This window comes from Condylura cristata, unplaced genomic scaffold (assembly GCF_000260355.1).
Source record: "Condylura cristata isolate star-nosed mole 26May11 unplaced genomic scaffold, ConCri1.0 scaffold00007, whole genome shotgun sequence".
NCBI classification, from domain to species: Eukaryota; Metazoa; Chordata; class Mammalia; order Eulipotyphla; family Talpidae; genus Condylura; species Condylura cristata.
The window spans coordinates 49,198,130-49,215,339 of record NW_004567108.1 but is presented as its reverse complement, the minus strand read 5'-3'; the positions used below and the strand labels follow the sequence as shown (position 1 = coordinate 49,215,339).

The 17,210-nt window shown below is 39.7% G+C and overlaps 2 protein-coding genes across 4 annotated transcripts in view; one reads left to right on the top strand and one right to left on the bottom strand.

Moving 5' to 3' along the window:
* The window catches only part of CDC20B (cell division cycle 20B), a 33,537-nt gene extending 21,946 nt beyond the window's left edge, over window positions 1–11,591 (bottom strand). Inside the window, exons 1-2 of the mRNA XM_004678464.1 lie at window positions 11,529–11,591; window positions 11,217–11,276 (exon numbers count right to left, since the gene is read on the bottom strand). Coding sequence (XP_004678521.1) covers window positions 11,217–11,276; window positions 11,529–11,591 — 123 coding nt within the window. The remainder of the gene's footprint in view (window positions 1–11,216; window positions 11,277–11,528) is intronic.
* Window positions 211–4,579, top strand: GPX8 (glutathione peroxidase 8 (putative)). Of its 3 annotated transcripts, none has more exons than XM_012721785.1 (3): window positions 211–269; window positions 1,003–1,264; window positions 4,143–4,579. In XM_012721785.1, exons 1-3 carry the CDS (start codon window positions 219–221, stop codon window positions 4,304–4,306), a joined length of 477 nt encoding a protein of 158 aa, XP_012577239.1. In that variant the 5' UTR covers window positions 211–218; the 3' UTR covers window positions 4,307–4,579. The 3 variants fall into 3 exon arrangements, with proteins under 3 accessions (XP_012577239.1, XP_004678379.1, XP_012577240.1); XM_004678322.2 differs by having other exon boundaries at window positions 219–422; XM_012721786.1 differs by lacking the exon at window positions 1,003–1,264 and having other exon boundaries at window positions 219–422; window positions 4,143–4,308.
* Window positions 11,592–17,210: the final 5,619 nt, after the last annotated feature.

The window sequence follows — 17,210 nt, the reverse complement described above, 5'->3', positions numbered from 1 at the left end:
AAAAAATTGCAGCTGACATCATAAATACGCTGGAATTTTTAGAGCAGCTTACTTCATTCACGAGCTTCACTCTATTACCCACCTAAGGAGTTTTCTATTCCTTAGCAGTGAAAAGAGCCTGTTAGTCCTGCCTGGTTTTCCGTTAAACTGAGCCAGTTTCAAGTTTCAGCTCCGCCTCAAATTCCAGCCTGCTGAGACTGCCCCCAGAATCATCCAAAATGGAGCCTCTTACAGCTCACCCTTTAAGATGTTCAGGGCCCAAAGCAAAGGTATTTGCAGTTTTGCTGTCTATGGTTCTCTGCACAGTAATGTTATTTCTTTTACAATTAAAATTCCTGAAACCTAAAATCAACAGCTTTTATGCCTTTGAAGTGAAAGATGCAAAAGGAAGACCGGTTTCTCTGGAAAAGTTCAAAGGCAGAGTAAGTTGCATCTTCTGATTTTTATGCTTAATGTTTGTCCATATTCTGTTTATTTTCTTACTAGAATCAAGCTTTTACTGTTAAATGATCATGTTATAATTTATCGTTCAAATGAAGATTAGTATGCTACTTTAACCCTTAAGAGTTCTCAGTTAATATATATCTAACTGATAAATTCTGATTATTTTCTTTGAAATGTTTTAATAAGCCTAGTATATTCATTCTTTGTTCAGCAATTTCTTATCGTTAGTAATGTGAACGCGGGAATCCATATTAATAAAAGTACTAACTTCAAGATCTAACATTAAAGAGCACTCTATCAGTGATCATCTTATGATCTTTTACTTAAAAAGAAACGTTTGTGAGTATTCGATGCTTTGTGGATGTAGTGATCTTACAGGGTCTTAACTCAAGGGTTATAATTTTCAGTAAAATTGGGTATGTCTGAAACTATGAAATAATCAGCTCTATCAAGGGTTGTATTTCCCCCAAATGGTTTAGGATTTTAACTACTTGCAGAATTTCTTTTCATCTTTTATTTACTTCACTTTCCGGTTGGGTTTTTTTCTTTTTCCGGGAGGTTTCACTAGTTGTAAACGTGGCTAGTGACTGCCAACTCACAGACAGAAATTACTTAGCACTCCAGGAACTGCACAAAGAGTTTGGACCGTTCCACTTCAGCGTCTTGGCTTTTCCATGCAATCAGTTTGGAGACTCGGAGCCCCGCCCAAGCAAGGAAGTAGAATCTTTTGCAAGAAATAACTTCGGAGTAACATTCCCCATCTTCCACAAGATTAAGATTCTAGGATCTGAAGCAGAACCTGCCTTTAGATTTCTTGTTGGTAAATATCTCCCTTGCCTCACAAATTTAATGTTTCTGGTTGTTTTGGTGTTTTAAAACACATATGTCATAACCATGTTTTATGTCATTTAAAATGTTTTAATGGAAAACCAAAATGTTTTAGCGGGAAGTTTTTATAAAACTATCAAAAAGCCAGAACCTCATCCTTTGTAACTTTTAAAAGTTATGCTTTCCTGAAATCAGTGTCTTAATTTCTTGGATGGCAAAATAAATCTACTACAATGAATTTTTTCTTATGATCACTTTCCTAAAGACTTTAAGTGCGGTCATGATTTTTTTCACAAAATATCTCAGTTCTTTTCTCATTTAACTAGTACTTGGAGAAATGCCCCTCCTTGTTATTGAAACTACATATTGCTCATGAGTATTGCTGAATATTATTAAACAAATCTCTGTGGTTAATTTTATGTGGCCATACTTACAGGCAATATTATCCTCAAGGGGGAATAATATCTTCATTGGCCAGATTTTATGCTAAAATCCAAGCATAACTTGATTTTGGGGAGGAGCTCAGCATTAGACTATTTTTACTTTTAAACTTGCTACAAAATTCTAAATATTTTCCAACATCAGTTAGCATAACGGTAGTGAGGTAGTTCTAAGCATGCAGGCTGATTTCAGAGCTCTGCTCTGTTGCTTTTGCTGCATGTATTCAGGCACAGTGACTTAACTTCTCTGTGCGTTTTCTTTATTTAAAAAATAAGGCTATCAGTAGAAGAATTAAGTATGTTAATAAAAAATATTTATGCTCTAACACTGTGTGCCAAGCACTGTCCTAAAGGATGTTGAGTTAATGTTTTCCCATCTCACTTATATAGCTAATATCCTCAGTCCCTGTTTAATATAACTGGGGCTTCCATGGGCATCAAACTTCCAACCCAACAAACCAGCTAATGATGTCCTATGATATTTAAGAGTGAAGACAGAATCACAATACCATAAACAGCAACTCTAGTTGCTGGTATTTATTCTTTTATTTCTAGGCTACCCTGAGGAGAGAAAAGCTCATACACATAGCCTTGAACTAATCAGCCCTCAATTTTTGCAGCCAAATACTTAGCCACTGTCATGTTTAAATTCTTCCTCTTTGTCACTACAAAGACTTCCCAAACTCCACTTACTTTGTGTAATCAAAAAGATAACAGGGATTTAAGATTTTACTGAATTAGATGAAGCTTCCAATACAAAGATTACAAAAACTCAATCTTTTTAATACAGGCCAAAGTGGGCAGTAGTTGAGTGTGTGGCCAGCACAGGAGCTCTCTGTCTAGGTGTACAGGTTGTTGACTAAACTAAGCGTTGGGTGAGTGGGGACTGACACACAGGCCAGGGGCATGTACTGAGGGCCCAAACCCACTGGAAGCTTTTCTCTTTTTCTAATCCACACAAAGATGTTACATGAGCCAGAGTCTTGCGCTTTTTCAAAGAGCTATTTTTCAAAATGGTTTTAAGAAGGCTTGTTTGTAATAATATGATGCTCATGCCAAGTCATTTATGTTTGACCTAATCAGCCATACAACTTTCTCATAGTGAAATAAATTTAAATGTTTGGCATAATTAATGTGAAGCTACTTTTTTGTTATCTGTAACCTATATTCCCTCATTGGACTTTGCCCAGCATAAAGCAAAGTATTCCCCACATTTTAAAACTTTGGCAGTGTGTTCTTTCAGCCTACTTCATCCCAGATTTTGAAAGAATAGTTCACTGGATTCTCTGCTTCCTGTGTCTGTCTCTGTCCTCCATCACTGGATCTAGCTTCTTGCTCCGTGTCTCCTACACCTGGCAGGAAACACTACCAGGACTTCCACACTGGCCCTTCTCTTTCTCCTTTGCAGGATCCTCTTTTTCAACTACTCTTAACTCTGCTGACGCTCGGGACTCTGCCACCATCTGCATGGTTTCTTCTTATTCTATCCCAATTCCCTCTGTGAGCTCTCTAAGCCCCAATACATAAATCCAGCTGCCCCTCTGACTGGATGCTCCACACACACCTGAACTCCGCCCCCCATGCACAGAAATTAATTTGTCATCTTGCTCCTATAATCTAGTTGTGCTGTCTCCCCTGTGAAGGTGATAGAGTCCAAAGATTAAGAACATGAGCATGAGATCTGGCATAGGAAGGTCAGGATATAGGTCCAAATTCTACCACTCACTAGCAGCTGCCATTTTTCTCATCTCCAAAATAGGGATAATAGTAATATCCACCTCATACTGGTTGCTGGAAAGATTAAGTGACAGATTCCATTGTAAGCACTGAGCATACATTACTAAACACATAGTAGGTACTTGACAAGTTTAACTATTATATTTTTCTGTTACTCAATAACATGCACATAAATCCTAGCAATATAAATAGGGCTGGGGATCTACATTTCTCATGTATCAAAATAATACTATAATTTCTCAGTTAAGATTATTTAGAAGTTCTTTCAATCCATTTTCAGCTATGTAATATGTAGCAATATTAAAAATGTAGATATATATGAAAATTCATATTCTTACTACCAAGGCTCTTCAGATCAGCACTTTATCTCTAAAAATGCTAATAAACCAAACATTTTTTGTTAGTGACAAGGTAAATTTTGTTTAAATCAAAAAATCTCAAATAAACCACTGCTAGATTTCATGACTCCAGACTAGTAGAATCATCAATGAAGTCACCAAGGATATAGAGAGCTGGCTACTTAAATCTTGAGTTTTGATTTATTTGGATGTTTTGTTCTTTGGCTTTTGTTTCTGACATTTTAACAATTATAAAAACTGGTTCTTAAGTTGTCACTTACGCAGATACTAGTAAATAAAAAAACTTGACAAAGAATAACATTCTGCTCATAAAATATATATACTTATATTTCAGATTCTTCAAAAAAGGAGCCAAGATGGAATTTTTGGAAGTATTTGGTCAACCCTGAGGGTCAAGTTGTGAAGTCCTGGAGGCCAGAGGAGTCCATTGAAGTCATCAGGCCTGAGATAGCAGCTCTGGTTAGACAAATGATCATAAAAAAGAAAGAGGATCTATGAGAATGTCCTTGAGTCATTCTAATGTGGCTCTATTTTTATAATCCTCTATTTTTCAGAATAGAGAAATGTCTCCATGAAGGTATGGCCCCATTTTAAACATTCTGACAATTAAAGGATGATTTTGTTGTTGTTGTTGTTATCTTTCTACTAGTGTAATGATGACCCCAGGATAGAGATGGGGTTAGCAGAGATAAAAGATAGTCACAAAAACAAAATGAAATACATGGGGTCCTCCCTGGTGACACAGCAGGTTAAAGTACAGCACTGTGAAGCTTGCTGCAGCCACCTCAGCGCAAGTTCAATCCCCATCTAGGGAGCTGACCCACCCACTGCTCCCCTCAGCAGTGTAATTATTTGATCTACCATTTCTGCTCCCCACTCTGCGTCTGGTGAATCTCCTCACTGCTCCTGCACTCTGGCCTATACCCCAGTTCTGTATGCATAAATCAATAAATCTTTTAAAAATGAAATACATAAAAAACCTCATCTGACCACATGAAATCTGAATACACAATCCCTGAAGGGTTTCAGTAACCTCTTGTTTAACTTGCCATTTTTTTAATGTGTTTCTGGAAATACCAACACACTTGACAACTGTTTAGATTCAGCATCTTTGTGTGTAAGTGAAATTTCTGGAGCAACTAAATGCAAATGGATATTTTGTTGTGATAAAACACAAAATAAACATTGAAAAGTGAACTATTGATCAAGTCTTTATATATTTTTGTTGCTTCTTGTACAGGATTTTGTTGTTTTTATTTTTTTAAGTACAGATTTATCATATGTTTTATTACATCTGGCAAAATAGCCATTTGTAAATGGTATTATAATATTTGAAATATCTCCATTTTTAATAGTTCTCAGTTATTTTCCAGAAGCAATTCCAGTTCCATAAATAGAATATTAGTGACTGAGTCAGTCTTATTTCTAAATGAAAATCCTACGTGTAGGTAAAAGACCTTATAGTTTAATTTTGCTTGCTAGTATATTCACACTAGGCTAACCATTTTGAAAGAATTCAATGTTGCATCATTCTGAAGGCTAAAGTAATATGAATTTTGTCCACAAATAGTCAAATGTAAAAATGGGAGTGATTGCAATTGCACAAACACTAAAATGCAATCACTGAATCTCTGACACAGTCATATTTTTCTCTCCTACAATCATTTTGTGTTGGTCTTATAGTTATTGGCCAATAAAACAACCTCCCAATTTAGTGATGGTTAGTTATCACTCCACAAAATATGTATTCACTTTATAAAGTAATAAAATAGGAAGATTGGGGAGAGGAAATATGAAAATACAGTCTGTAAAATTTGCCTGAGAACAACAACCCAGTCTAGATAAGTAGCTGTGACTTGGCTCCCAAGTTCTGATCTGGTGAAATTTTTTTAATGGTGAAATCAGTAATGCCACCCCAATATATGTTTCTGCGTTGTTTAAAGTTCGTCGAGTAACCAAAAATGTTTCCTGGAGTATCTTCTGTTCAAGTTCATGTCCAACCACCCAGCTCTAGATGTATTTAGTAATATTACTGAAAGGGTACAGGGGGACAAGAGGATTTACACACTAACCAGGAAAGCTAGGTCAGTGTGTCAGCAAACCTGCTTCTGCCTCTCCCCAGCAGCACAACTCAGCCAGTCCCTTGCTTACTCTTCCATTTCCTCCTCTGTAAATTGAGGGGAGTCAAACCTTCCATCTCTAAAAGTCAATGAAGCATGCTGTTTCAAGTGGTCAGGAGTCAGGACTCACAGAGGTTGTTCAAGAGCCCACCTAATGAATCTGTCTTTAGCAATTTTGCCCTAGAAGTTTATCAACTATTTGAATGCTGAGCCTTGGGCAAAATTCTGGTTCAGGGTAACCCCTCTGGGTGGCTTCTGGGGTGCTATGCTCTTGCCATGTAACTTCCTCTTGGGGTTCCCATGACTCATTCCAGGGCCACAGGATATGTCTTTACGACAGGGTGTTCTTATGAGCCCACCTTTGGAGTGTGAACACACTTGTGCATACCAGCCCTACACAGGCTAAACAGACCCCACTGCCAGGTGGAGAGCAGAGTGCTGTTCTGAGGGACAATCAGGACTGTCCTGGTGACATGCTTTGGATGGCCATCTGCCCAAAGCCCCGGACACTCCCAAACTATACGAAATGGGGTTTCACTTACATATCTCCGAGGATGGTTACATTATTCAACGTATAGTGGTCACTAAAATGTGCTTGAGTCTCTTTCCCGTGGATGTGCCGGGAAGGCAAGTGGGGATTTGAAAGTATACATAGCCATACCCACACATGGTTCTGTAACCGTCGGTCTACAGTCTGAAAGGAGCAGAGCTGTTGCTGACATGCTGCTAACTAACTCAATGTCTCGTATGAATCATCAGGCAAACTGAGAAAAAATTGCATCTTTCTTGAATCCAGCATAATCTTCCCTATCTTGCCATCAAAAAGTCTGGAACAGACAGCTACTGGCTGCCTGAACTGAGTACAACAAAAGTTAAGCAGCCATCACATCAATGGATTTCTGACTGCTGTCCTTGTGACAAAGGAGCAAAATCAAATGGTCAATAATAAATCATGACCTGAAGTTTTGATTTCTTTGGAAAGTGGAGAGGAGCCCTTCATACTAACTTGGGGCCATCTTCTCATGGCAGAGGCAACGGTCATGTTAGAGAATGGAGTAAATCTGAATTTACCCTGAGATTTGTGCTTTGTTTCTGGAAATGTTTAATAACTATTTAGTCTGTGTATATGTCCAAATATATAATTCTCAATAACTAATCTATATAGTGTATACACATAGGTGACCAGTAAATGCTTAACAACCAATTCTTGGAAATCTTACTATGTATTGTTTGCCAGTCTCCATGGTGTAGGTGCACTTACATGCCAATTTCAATCTATCATTTATTGAGTAACTGACACCAAATTTGTGAGATTTTACCAATGAGTTCTCATAAACCAGGACAAGCTCATTCCAATACACCAAAATTCTTAAAAATTGCTTTTCATAGGAATCTCCCAAGAGAAAAATCTAGGGCAAAACCATTATCACATGTACCCTTTTTTTTTTTGTTATAAATATATGTTGACAGGTTATAAGAAATAAAGTATATGCAGTTACTACATTATGAGAAGCTGCTGAAAGTATGAGTGCTCACTCTAAAATCTAATGTTCTAAATGATTGTCCCAAAGAATCTTATGTAGGTAAATACTCTAATAATAAAGGAAGGAAAGAAATTAGGGAGGAAGAAAGGGAAAGGAGGGAGGAAAGAAATTATATTTATTCCTTTAATATATTAACTGTTTCAAAAGATGCCCTCATGTGAACAAAAAAATGATTGATCCCTGCACAAAATACCATTTTGATTCATAGTTTTCTTTTGACAGAAAAAGTACATGTTTAGGTGGAACTGATAAGAGTATGCTCCGACAAGATTTAATCATGGGCTTTCTTCTAACCCATGGAATAATAAAATTCTAGTAACTATTATACCTAGAAACCAAAACATCACACTCTTTCCCACTCTCCTCTTTGCCTTTTCCAGCTGAACTCTTCAGGTCACACCTTGCTGAGTGAAGCATTCTCTTCTGGGCAGGACTAAAGAGCAGTGAGGAATCAGAGGCCCTTCGGAGGGCAAGGAGGGGGAGCATTACACCTCCAGCACCAGGGAACACATGGTAACTGCCCCCAAAGAAAACACCCCCCTCAACAGAGCTCCCCTCCTCTTTTTCAAACTTTCCCCTCTTCTCTTTCTTTAGCATCACAAGGGTAGATCACCTTTCCATCCCACTGTTATGGGAACATTTTCTTTTTGAACTTCAACCATTCTCTGTCTCTGTCTCTCTATATGGATCAGAAGAACAGCTATGAATAGGTACCCCGTATTGTGTTAATATTGGCCTTTTATGTCACTTTAGTTTTAAAAAATTAAAACACAAAAGCCAAAGCTTCTAAATTTAGTACGTTTTATTGTTATCAACAAGTGTCTTTCTGAAGAAGATAACGTTGAAATTTAGGCTTAAGAACGAATGGAAACAATATTTACCTGGAAATCTTAAATACAAAGGTGCTGAAATGGAATGACAAAAGGCAGATGAGATTTGAAAGAAGCAAAATGCCTGGAATTAAATTAAGTAGGCATCTATTAACCCACTATTCTAAAAAGGTTTATATAATGTCAGCATAGGAATCATTTCACAATAACTTTTCAGTAGAGAGTGTAACACATTCCTCCTGGCACATTTGGGGTGTGACAAGTGACCAGACCGCAGTGTCAGTTCAGAGGACTTGTTACAAACACCCACATCCGTGCCCTGCACGCTGGGGCCCAGCACATCTGACACTGCTCCACGGTCAAAATGGCCTCTGAGAGAATAAGAAAATAAAATCAGACTGTTTAAAATCATATTCTTTCCAACTCACAAGCTAAATCTCATGCTTTCTACCACATATCTTATGAGTGTCTATGGGTGCTTTGGTGGTGGGCGTGGGATATAACATACATCTATTCCCCTAAACCACTGACCATGTTGGAAACCAATGTTAACTCAATAAAATAATTTTAAAATATTTCTCTGTGGGCCCTCCCTGGTGGCACAGTGGCTAAAGCACAGCACTAAGAAGCTAAAGTCACTTCCGCATGAGTTCGACTTCTCTTTGGTAGGTACACAAACAAGGTTAGAGAGTGCTACTCGAATGTCATATTAACAAACTGGTCATCCAAAAAGGATAGAAAAGACTGGTTGAAAATTGGGGGAATATTTTAGGCTTTTCATTCCACTCCAAAGTGTCATTATATTCCAAATTTTAAGTTAAAAAAATAAGTATATATAAGCTGGAAAAGATCATGCTTACTGAGATAAGGCAGAAAGAGAAAGAAAGATACCGGATGGTTTCGCTCATAGCAGGAGTATAATGGACCAGGCGAGAAAATAACAAGAATAATGAACAGCCATATACCGGAGACATTTTGTGGGGGTGGAGTGGGGAATGGGATAAAAAACGGGGGGGGGGAGGGGAGGGAAGTGCACGGGATTATGGTGATGGCACACTGGTGACATGGTGATGGGAAACCCGCGGGGATTACAACTGAGGTGGAAAAAAAAAGTACAACATGATGTAAAAATAAACTGCTATAAAATAAAATTTAAAAAATAGTACATAAGTTTTATGTTAAAAAATTCTGGTGCAATGGGTTAAAGCACAGCACTATGAAGCTAGCCTGAGCCACTTCAGCACTAGTTCAATGGGGGAGACTTGATCCACATCGTGGGGCAAACCTCTCTTGACCCGCCCACTACTCCCCCTCAGCAATGTACTTCATCAGTCAACCTATTCTGCTCCGTTGAATCCTCTCATCGCCCCTGAGCCTCTGGCCTGTACCCCAGTTCTGTATAAATAAATAAGTCTTTAAAAAAATAATACTGCCTACAAGCACTGAAGACTCCAAAATATTGCTTGAAATTTTTAAAATTGTAATAGTTTTTAACCACTATAAGCCATAAGCTGTCTACTGCATTATAATTGATTAACTGAATAGCAACAATAAGTATTGTGATAAATGGTGCTCTGGTTCATAACAAAAAGTACAAATACACATAAATTACTTGCAGATTTAAATAGACACTGATGTTCATTGTACATGCAATAAGATAGCAGTTGCATGTTAGCTGATGCCACTCCACAGTCAACCAGCTAACAATACACTGCCAACTCATCACACACAGGTCGTCAGTGCCCTTCACTATCAAGAAGAATAGATCCAGAATCAAATGGCAGGGTAGTCGTGGCTGCAGAATTAACCCAAAGCAGCCAGCTAACAATACACTGCCTACATGACTCAGGTCACTGCTGCTTTTCAAGGCCCATGAAGTCTCCAAGACTAAAGACTATAAAAAATAAAACCAGCATTTTAACAGTCAAAAATTTTTAAAACCTTCAGAATACTTACACTTGAATTTTCTGAAAAATGACTTAAATATAAAAATGTTATTATAGTACCAATGAATTAGCAAGGTTGTACATATTTTTTTCTTATTACTTACTTCTATTTCAATTACTATTTGCTGGCCAAAGAAAGTCACGTATCAGTAGATAGCAGTAAAATAGCTAGAACTCATAGTAATACATAAGCTGGGCATAAGACAGAGCTGCAGATAAAGGGAGAAAACATTTTTAGGAAATTTAGGGGCTTAAATGTCATTAATTTTTGCCCACTATAAAAGACTTCAACCATTTTATTCTGTATTCAATCTACTCCACCGCCACTTAAATATAGAAAATTTTGAAGATATAGAAAAATCTTTTAAAACGGTGATGGATTTGAATCTTTGAAGTTAAAGGAGTAGAAACTAAGCATAGAGAGAGAAGGGAGGTGGATGGTGACAGTGCGAGATTAAAGTTTATGAGGGATGTGTATTTGGGGAAAATGAGAAAATATTTAGATTTTCTTTATTTTTACACTGATTACAAGAAAAGTTTATAGCCTTTGGATTCAGACTTTGGAGAAGAAAAAGCATTAACGGCCAAGAAATATGCCATTTCTCATTATCCACAAGATGGCGCCATTTCCCTTTCGTATGTAACAGAGGGCGTGGAGCTGTCAATTTTATTAACTGTCAGCGAGTAATGCGCGGTCTACCTGACACATCCATAAGTCATCCTTTCCTGTTGAGGCAAAAACTAGAAAGCACCATTCAGAAACAAACGACTACCAGTATTTGTCAAGAACTTTCAGTTCCTTGCAGAATAATTTTTAGCATATCATTTATTCTGTAGTTACTGGTAAGAGACTTTAAATTTTTCTTATTTTTAAACCGGCCCATACTTCCAACAGATGACTTCTTTAGCAAGAATTACTTTGTTCAAGATCAGAATTAAGAGAACTAGAGCAAACAGTAGACACTCACCTTGGGAGAAACTTGACTTTTCTTCTTCATATCTTTGGCGAGCACCCGCATGACATTCTCCTTTGAAAATACAGATAAAACAAAGAGATAAACTTGGGAAAGTCATGTTCGGTGTGGAAAGTTTCTTGGTCCTCAGCCTGTCAGAGGCTGTCGCTCTTTTCTCTCTCTTTTTAAGCAACCAAACACCTCCAGGCTATAATTAAATGCTGAACTCAAAATACAGATCAGGGTTCACAGTTTTGTTCTGCGACTTGGTCCTAAACAAGGGTTACAGACGGTCCTTCGGGGAGCTGGAACGAGGATGTGACTCACCCACAGCATCTCCTCTTCGGTCCGGATCCTGCGCGGGGCTGCGCGCTCCAGTTTCCACTCCATCCCGAGAACTTGGTCCTACCAGGAGTTTGTCCTCTGGATTTTCCCCAGATCTAATCCAGCTTGGACGCCTACCTCCAAATCTCTAGAGTCTCGTCCCCCAGGATCATTGTATTTTCACCCCCAGCCCACGCTTCCCCACTTCTCCCATAGGTCCTGGACAGCGTTCCCCAGGGTACAGATTTAAAAGCCGGGGGGCGGCAGTCAGAGCGGGAATTCCCCTCCGGGGCTTCTCATTGGCTGGTCCTCCCAAGACGCTGTAGGCTGGAGGGATTCCCCGTGCCTAGCCGCCGCCCCGCCTCTGCCCCCCCACTCTGGCGCTGGCGCCCAGACGCCCGCGGCCTTTAGTCGCCGAGGCGGGTCTTGGAGCGCCAAGGTTTGCCGCGAGCCTTGGCGGGCCTGAGCTCAGCCTGGCGCCCCAGGCAGGCCACACAAGCTGGAAGCCCGGGGTTGGCGGGCGAAGAAGCGGGTTTCTGGAGTTAACGTTCTTTCCTGTTCTCAAAGACAAAAAGGGCTTCATAATAACGAGTCCTGATCCCTTTTCCTCTGTGCCTACTTCTTTTTCTCCAACCCCATTCTGCATTCCAGGGGTCGGAGCTGTGCAGTAACCTTCAGACAATCTCACCATTGTTAGTGATGGTTACTGGCTCCTGTGTGTAAGCTACTGGCTCTGAGTGAGTTGCCCCAACGTGTTCGTTTCTTGTTCCATCGTCAAACAGGCAGGCAAACGTAGCAAAGCTACGTTAATGAGAAAGGGGGCAATGACGTTTTTATTCCAAAAAGTCTTCTCTGCTCTAGCCATTTGGGAATGGTCAGGTTCTCTCACTGGAGCTTCTGAGCTCTCTTCCCAACAGGACGTTGGTGAGAAAGGTGAAAGAGCCAGTGCTAGGGAGGACATGATAACAAGCAGTAAGAAAACTTGGCAGACCACAGGCCAAGTAATAAAGAGAATGATATTGCGGATTGAGGGAGGAAGCTGGAGAGAAATGACAGAGCCATTGAGCTGTGTGGCCTCAGCTGCCCACCGTGCTGCCAAGAGGTGAACTATACCAGATGGCAGGAGGGGAACTGGGAAACCTCCGAGAGCTAGAGCTGGGCAGCAGACTTCTCCTCCCCCCTTACCTCTCACCCTAGCCCCCATTTCACATTGGATTGCTTTTGCTCTAATGTGCGCAATCTGTGGGTTTGCCCATTTTTTCTGGGGAAATGTTTCATAGGGGTCAGGTACTCCAAAGAGGCAGTGATTTAAAATTTTTTGAAGAGCTAAAAACCTGCTCTCCTTAATATTAAAAGCAAAACAATAATAATAAGACTAGGGCTAACCTTAGACCAGTTTTCCAGCTCTAATCATAGGAGTTAGGAGAAATGTTGCACAGTGCAACTTATCAAATGAGATTTATCAAAATCCTCCATAGTCAAATAATAACACTTGGATTAAAAGATCTCTAAATCTCACCCACAAAAATTCTACCTTCTCTGTAATGTGTTCAATGCAGTACTCATTCCAGTAAATCCTTTCAGCAAGCACTGCAAATAAAGTGAAATATCATTGGATGAGTCTGCTGTATTGTTAACTTAAATGATCATTCTTACAAATACCAACTAAAATTAGCAATGCATTGCAAGTATTAACTTTATCTGTGTTCTATTTTTAAATACCATTTTACATTTATGGTTATAACAGACACAAATATGAGAGTAATAAAACCAATTCAGTTAATGAGCTCATAAACTCATGTAAACTGGGATTTTAGGGTTCAGGTTCTTAGGAATACTAGGACAGTGATTTATTCTTTTTAGAATGCGACTATGTAAATACACTTGTAATTCATAAAAGTTACTAATTCCCCAGCATTTTACAGAAACTCCAAATGCCTTTTCCTCTGCTGTAAAGTAGAAAAATATCTCTTTAAAAATATTAAATATTTAGATTAGAACACATCCTCAGATGATAAAAGCCAGAAAAATCACATTTGAGCAAACACCACAGCACTAACTGTTGCAACTGGGATGCAAAGAATGCTGAGTGTGCCATTGGGCTATTTGCCTCTCTCCCTTAATCAAAAGCAAAAGAAAATCATAACTTTTCTTTGAAAAAACCACCCTAACCTGATCAGCTAGTGTCACCATTAATGACACATTGACATATTGCACCTCCTGCCATGAGAAGGGCACATCACTCACTTTTTGTGGTATTTTTGTCAAAAATGCATAACCTGGATTTAATAATGAGAAAAGACATTTAACAAATTTTGTCCCACAGTATTCTTCAAAGATGTCAGTCATTAAAGAAAAAACAAGAAACTGTCACTGATCAAAAGAAACTGAGTAGTTTTGACAAGTGTATTGTGAGATCTTGGATTGAAATCTAGATCAAAAAAAAAGATAATTGTGGAAATTTTAATGATATCTTCAGATTAGTTAATAGAATAGTAGTGATGTTAATTTCCTGGTTATGATCACTGGTTATGCGGTGGTTAGATTAGCTAACATTTGGCTTCAGACAGCTCTAATATTTGTGGAAGGTGGGTGTGAAAGAGATGAAATTCTTTGTATCATTCTAATGATTTTGTATAAATCATTTCAAAATCAAAATCTAACCTTGAAAAATATTTAACAACCTGTGGCTATACTGATAGAAACACTATGGAGCCTCTTCCTAGGAGAAAATAAACACCCTGTAAATATTTTATCTTGATTTTTATCAGCTATGTTTTAGAAATAATGTCTAATTCAAATTTTGCAGCGTTTGTGCCTAATTTACTAATCTTCAGGGTTTTGTCTTTGAGAGTGTGTTTTGTAGATAGATTTGAGCAGGGCCATGAGGAAGACTTCTCCGCAAATGCCAGTAGGAAAGATCCCTAAGAAGAGGAGACGGAAGTGAGGAAGGACAGAAGGACTAATGCGAAATAACTTTTCATGACTCTCCTGTCTTGCAGTTAGGTTGTAAGAGGAACAGTGAGGAGTGTCTAAGCAAGTACCTAGCGAAGGGAAAAAAGTGATAGCCACGCTGCCCAAGAGCAGGCTTCTTTGAATTATATAGATTTTGTCCTATAAGAATGTTAAATATCTCAGAAATATACTATGTCCAAAGGCAGTCCCCTTCATCCGTTATCCCAACACAAAAGTCTCCTTAGACCCTTTTCAATGCATTTACATCCATACATACGTGTGTACTTATGGATAGTTTGTCGCTGAGAATCTTCCTACAGAAATGGGATCTTAGACTTAATCGCTTTGCAACTTGCTTTTTCTACGTCACTGTATTCAATTGCTTTTCCAAAAATGCAAAACGCACAGCTAGCTCCCGATACCCAACTCCAACCGTCTGTTTGCTTGCCCCTTAAGGCGCGGCTTCTCCCGCCGGGCTCGAGTTTGTCCCCAGGTCCCAGCTTCGGGTTCCCGCGCGTCCCCCGCGCCGTCCGGCGTCCGCACTTCTCCCGGCCAGCGCGCCTGGGTTCGCGCCCACCTCTCCCGCGCCAGCGCCCTAGGCTCCCGCCCCAGTTCCAACCGCCCTTGCAGGCGTTTACTGGACAAAAGGGACCGTTGGTGTTTTCAACAGCCCCTGGGGCACGTGTCCCCACCTGGAGGGAGTTGGTGGGAAGCGCCGCGCCGGCGGAAATTATTTACAAACTTATGCGACTCTGGGGAAGACAGATCCAAGGGGAGCATACACTTCCCGCTGGGGTCTGCAGGGGAGATATTAGTAGCGAAGGGGAACCGCTGATGAAATGCAAACGTTTGGGCCTGGGATTTAATTTTATCTTGTTACAATGTGTTAGCCAGCCTATTTGCTCCCTGGATGATGGCAGAAGACACACGATCTGCGGCGAGATGAGAAACAAACACAGCAAACAGTGAAGCGTCATGTTTACATTAATCATCTTACTCCCAAGCCCCACAGGTGATGAGGCCCCAAACAGATGACTGCCCCAACAGTGGGTTATGTTAGGGGAGAAGGCTAGCTGAAGGAATCCACTCTTCAACATAAGAGGAAGCAAGCCTCACTTTTATATATATATATATATATATATAAAGATTTATTTATTTATACATACAGAACTGGGGTACAGGCCAGAGGCTCAGGGGCGGTGAGAGGCTTCACCAGAGACAGAGTGGGGAGCAGAACAGGCAGATCGACCAAGTACACTGCTGAGGGGAGCAACGGGCGGGTCAGGAGAGGTCTGCTGCTCCATGTGGGTCACCTCCAGGGAGGGCGGGTACCCAATTCGTGCTGAAGTGGCTTTAGCTTCTTAGTGCTGTGCTTTAACCTGCTGCGCCACAAGGGAGGGCCATAAGCCTCACTTTCATCCCAGATGGAGATGTGATCCCATGACTCAGGACTTGTTGCAAGCCACACCTTAGAAATGGTCTTAATAGAGTGCCCCGGGCCTCCCATCTTTAGCATATCCATTAAGAGACCCAGAAACATGAAAGACATAAGAATATCTCCCAAAATAAATCTAAGTCCTAAGAAACTTGATTTGTATTGAATTATCTTCTTTAAACTCTGAATGTGCCTTCTTGCTCATTTGAAGCAGAGTATGGAAAGACCACACACTGGCTTTGAAACCTAGCTTTTCCATTTACTAGCTGTGTGAATGTGACCAAGTCACTTAACATTGGCCCATGTTATGGAATGAAGTTTTTTGAGTCATTATAAAAGAAAACTGCTGCTGAATTGCTGTAAATACTCCTGTACTTACCTTGCCACAAACACTGCTCTAGGCTCTCTGCGTGTCCTCTCTTGTTGTGAAGACTCAAGAAGCACAGGCTGCTCACATAACTCTATACACAGCCTCAGAGAGCCATTTCCTTGGAGTATACCCTAGGGATGCCTGTACCCTCATTTTCATGAGACTGTTCTGTAAGTAATTCTTTCCATTTACCAACAACCAAGTTAACAGTTAGAGGAAGAAAGTTCACTTCAACATACATGGCATAGTACATTGTCAGTTCTCACATTCATAGATAATAGAGGAAAATAGTTTCAACTATTTAGATATATGGAAACAATCCAAAATGTCATTTTAAGAAATAGTCATATCAGCCTAATCCTTTGCTGGATTCCCAAGTCCAATTGATATGTTTTTCTCTTTAGCCCCACCCTCTCTCATCATTTTGCAGATGCACCAAAGAATTATGCAGCATCCAAAAGGGGACACCAAAGAGAAGCAGAATCTGTACACAGTGTTCCGTAGATTTAATAAATCCCCAGGTACTTAAGAATTTACTCTGTGAGCAGTTTTCAACACAATGCTAGAGCGATAACTTCACTTTGTTTTCTTTAAAATTCATGTTGAAAATGTCAGTGTGATATTCTTTTAGTTGTTTTTTAATGGAGAGCTTTCTAAGAAAAATATTCTGCAGAGATTCTCACAAACCGTGACTTTTTAATTTCTTAAGGGTGAATTTTCTCCCTTTAACTCTTTGTATTATCTTCAAAATTCATATTGAATTCTACTCAATGACCACACTGTACTTAGTAATGCAGAAATATAAAAGCTATATAATCCACCTCTGACTTAGCTCAACACCTTGGGACTGTTCCAGTCCCAGGATTCCTGTGTGACCTGGGGCAAGTTTCCTCCTTTGGAGAGATTGAATGATCCATCAGACGCT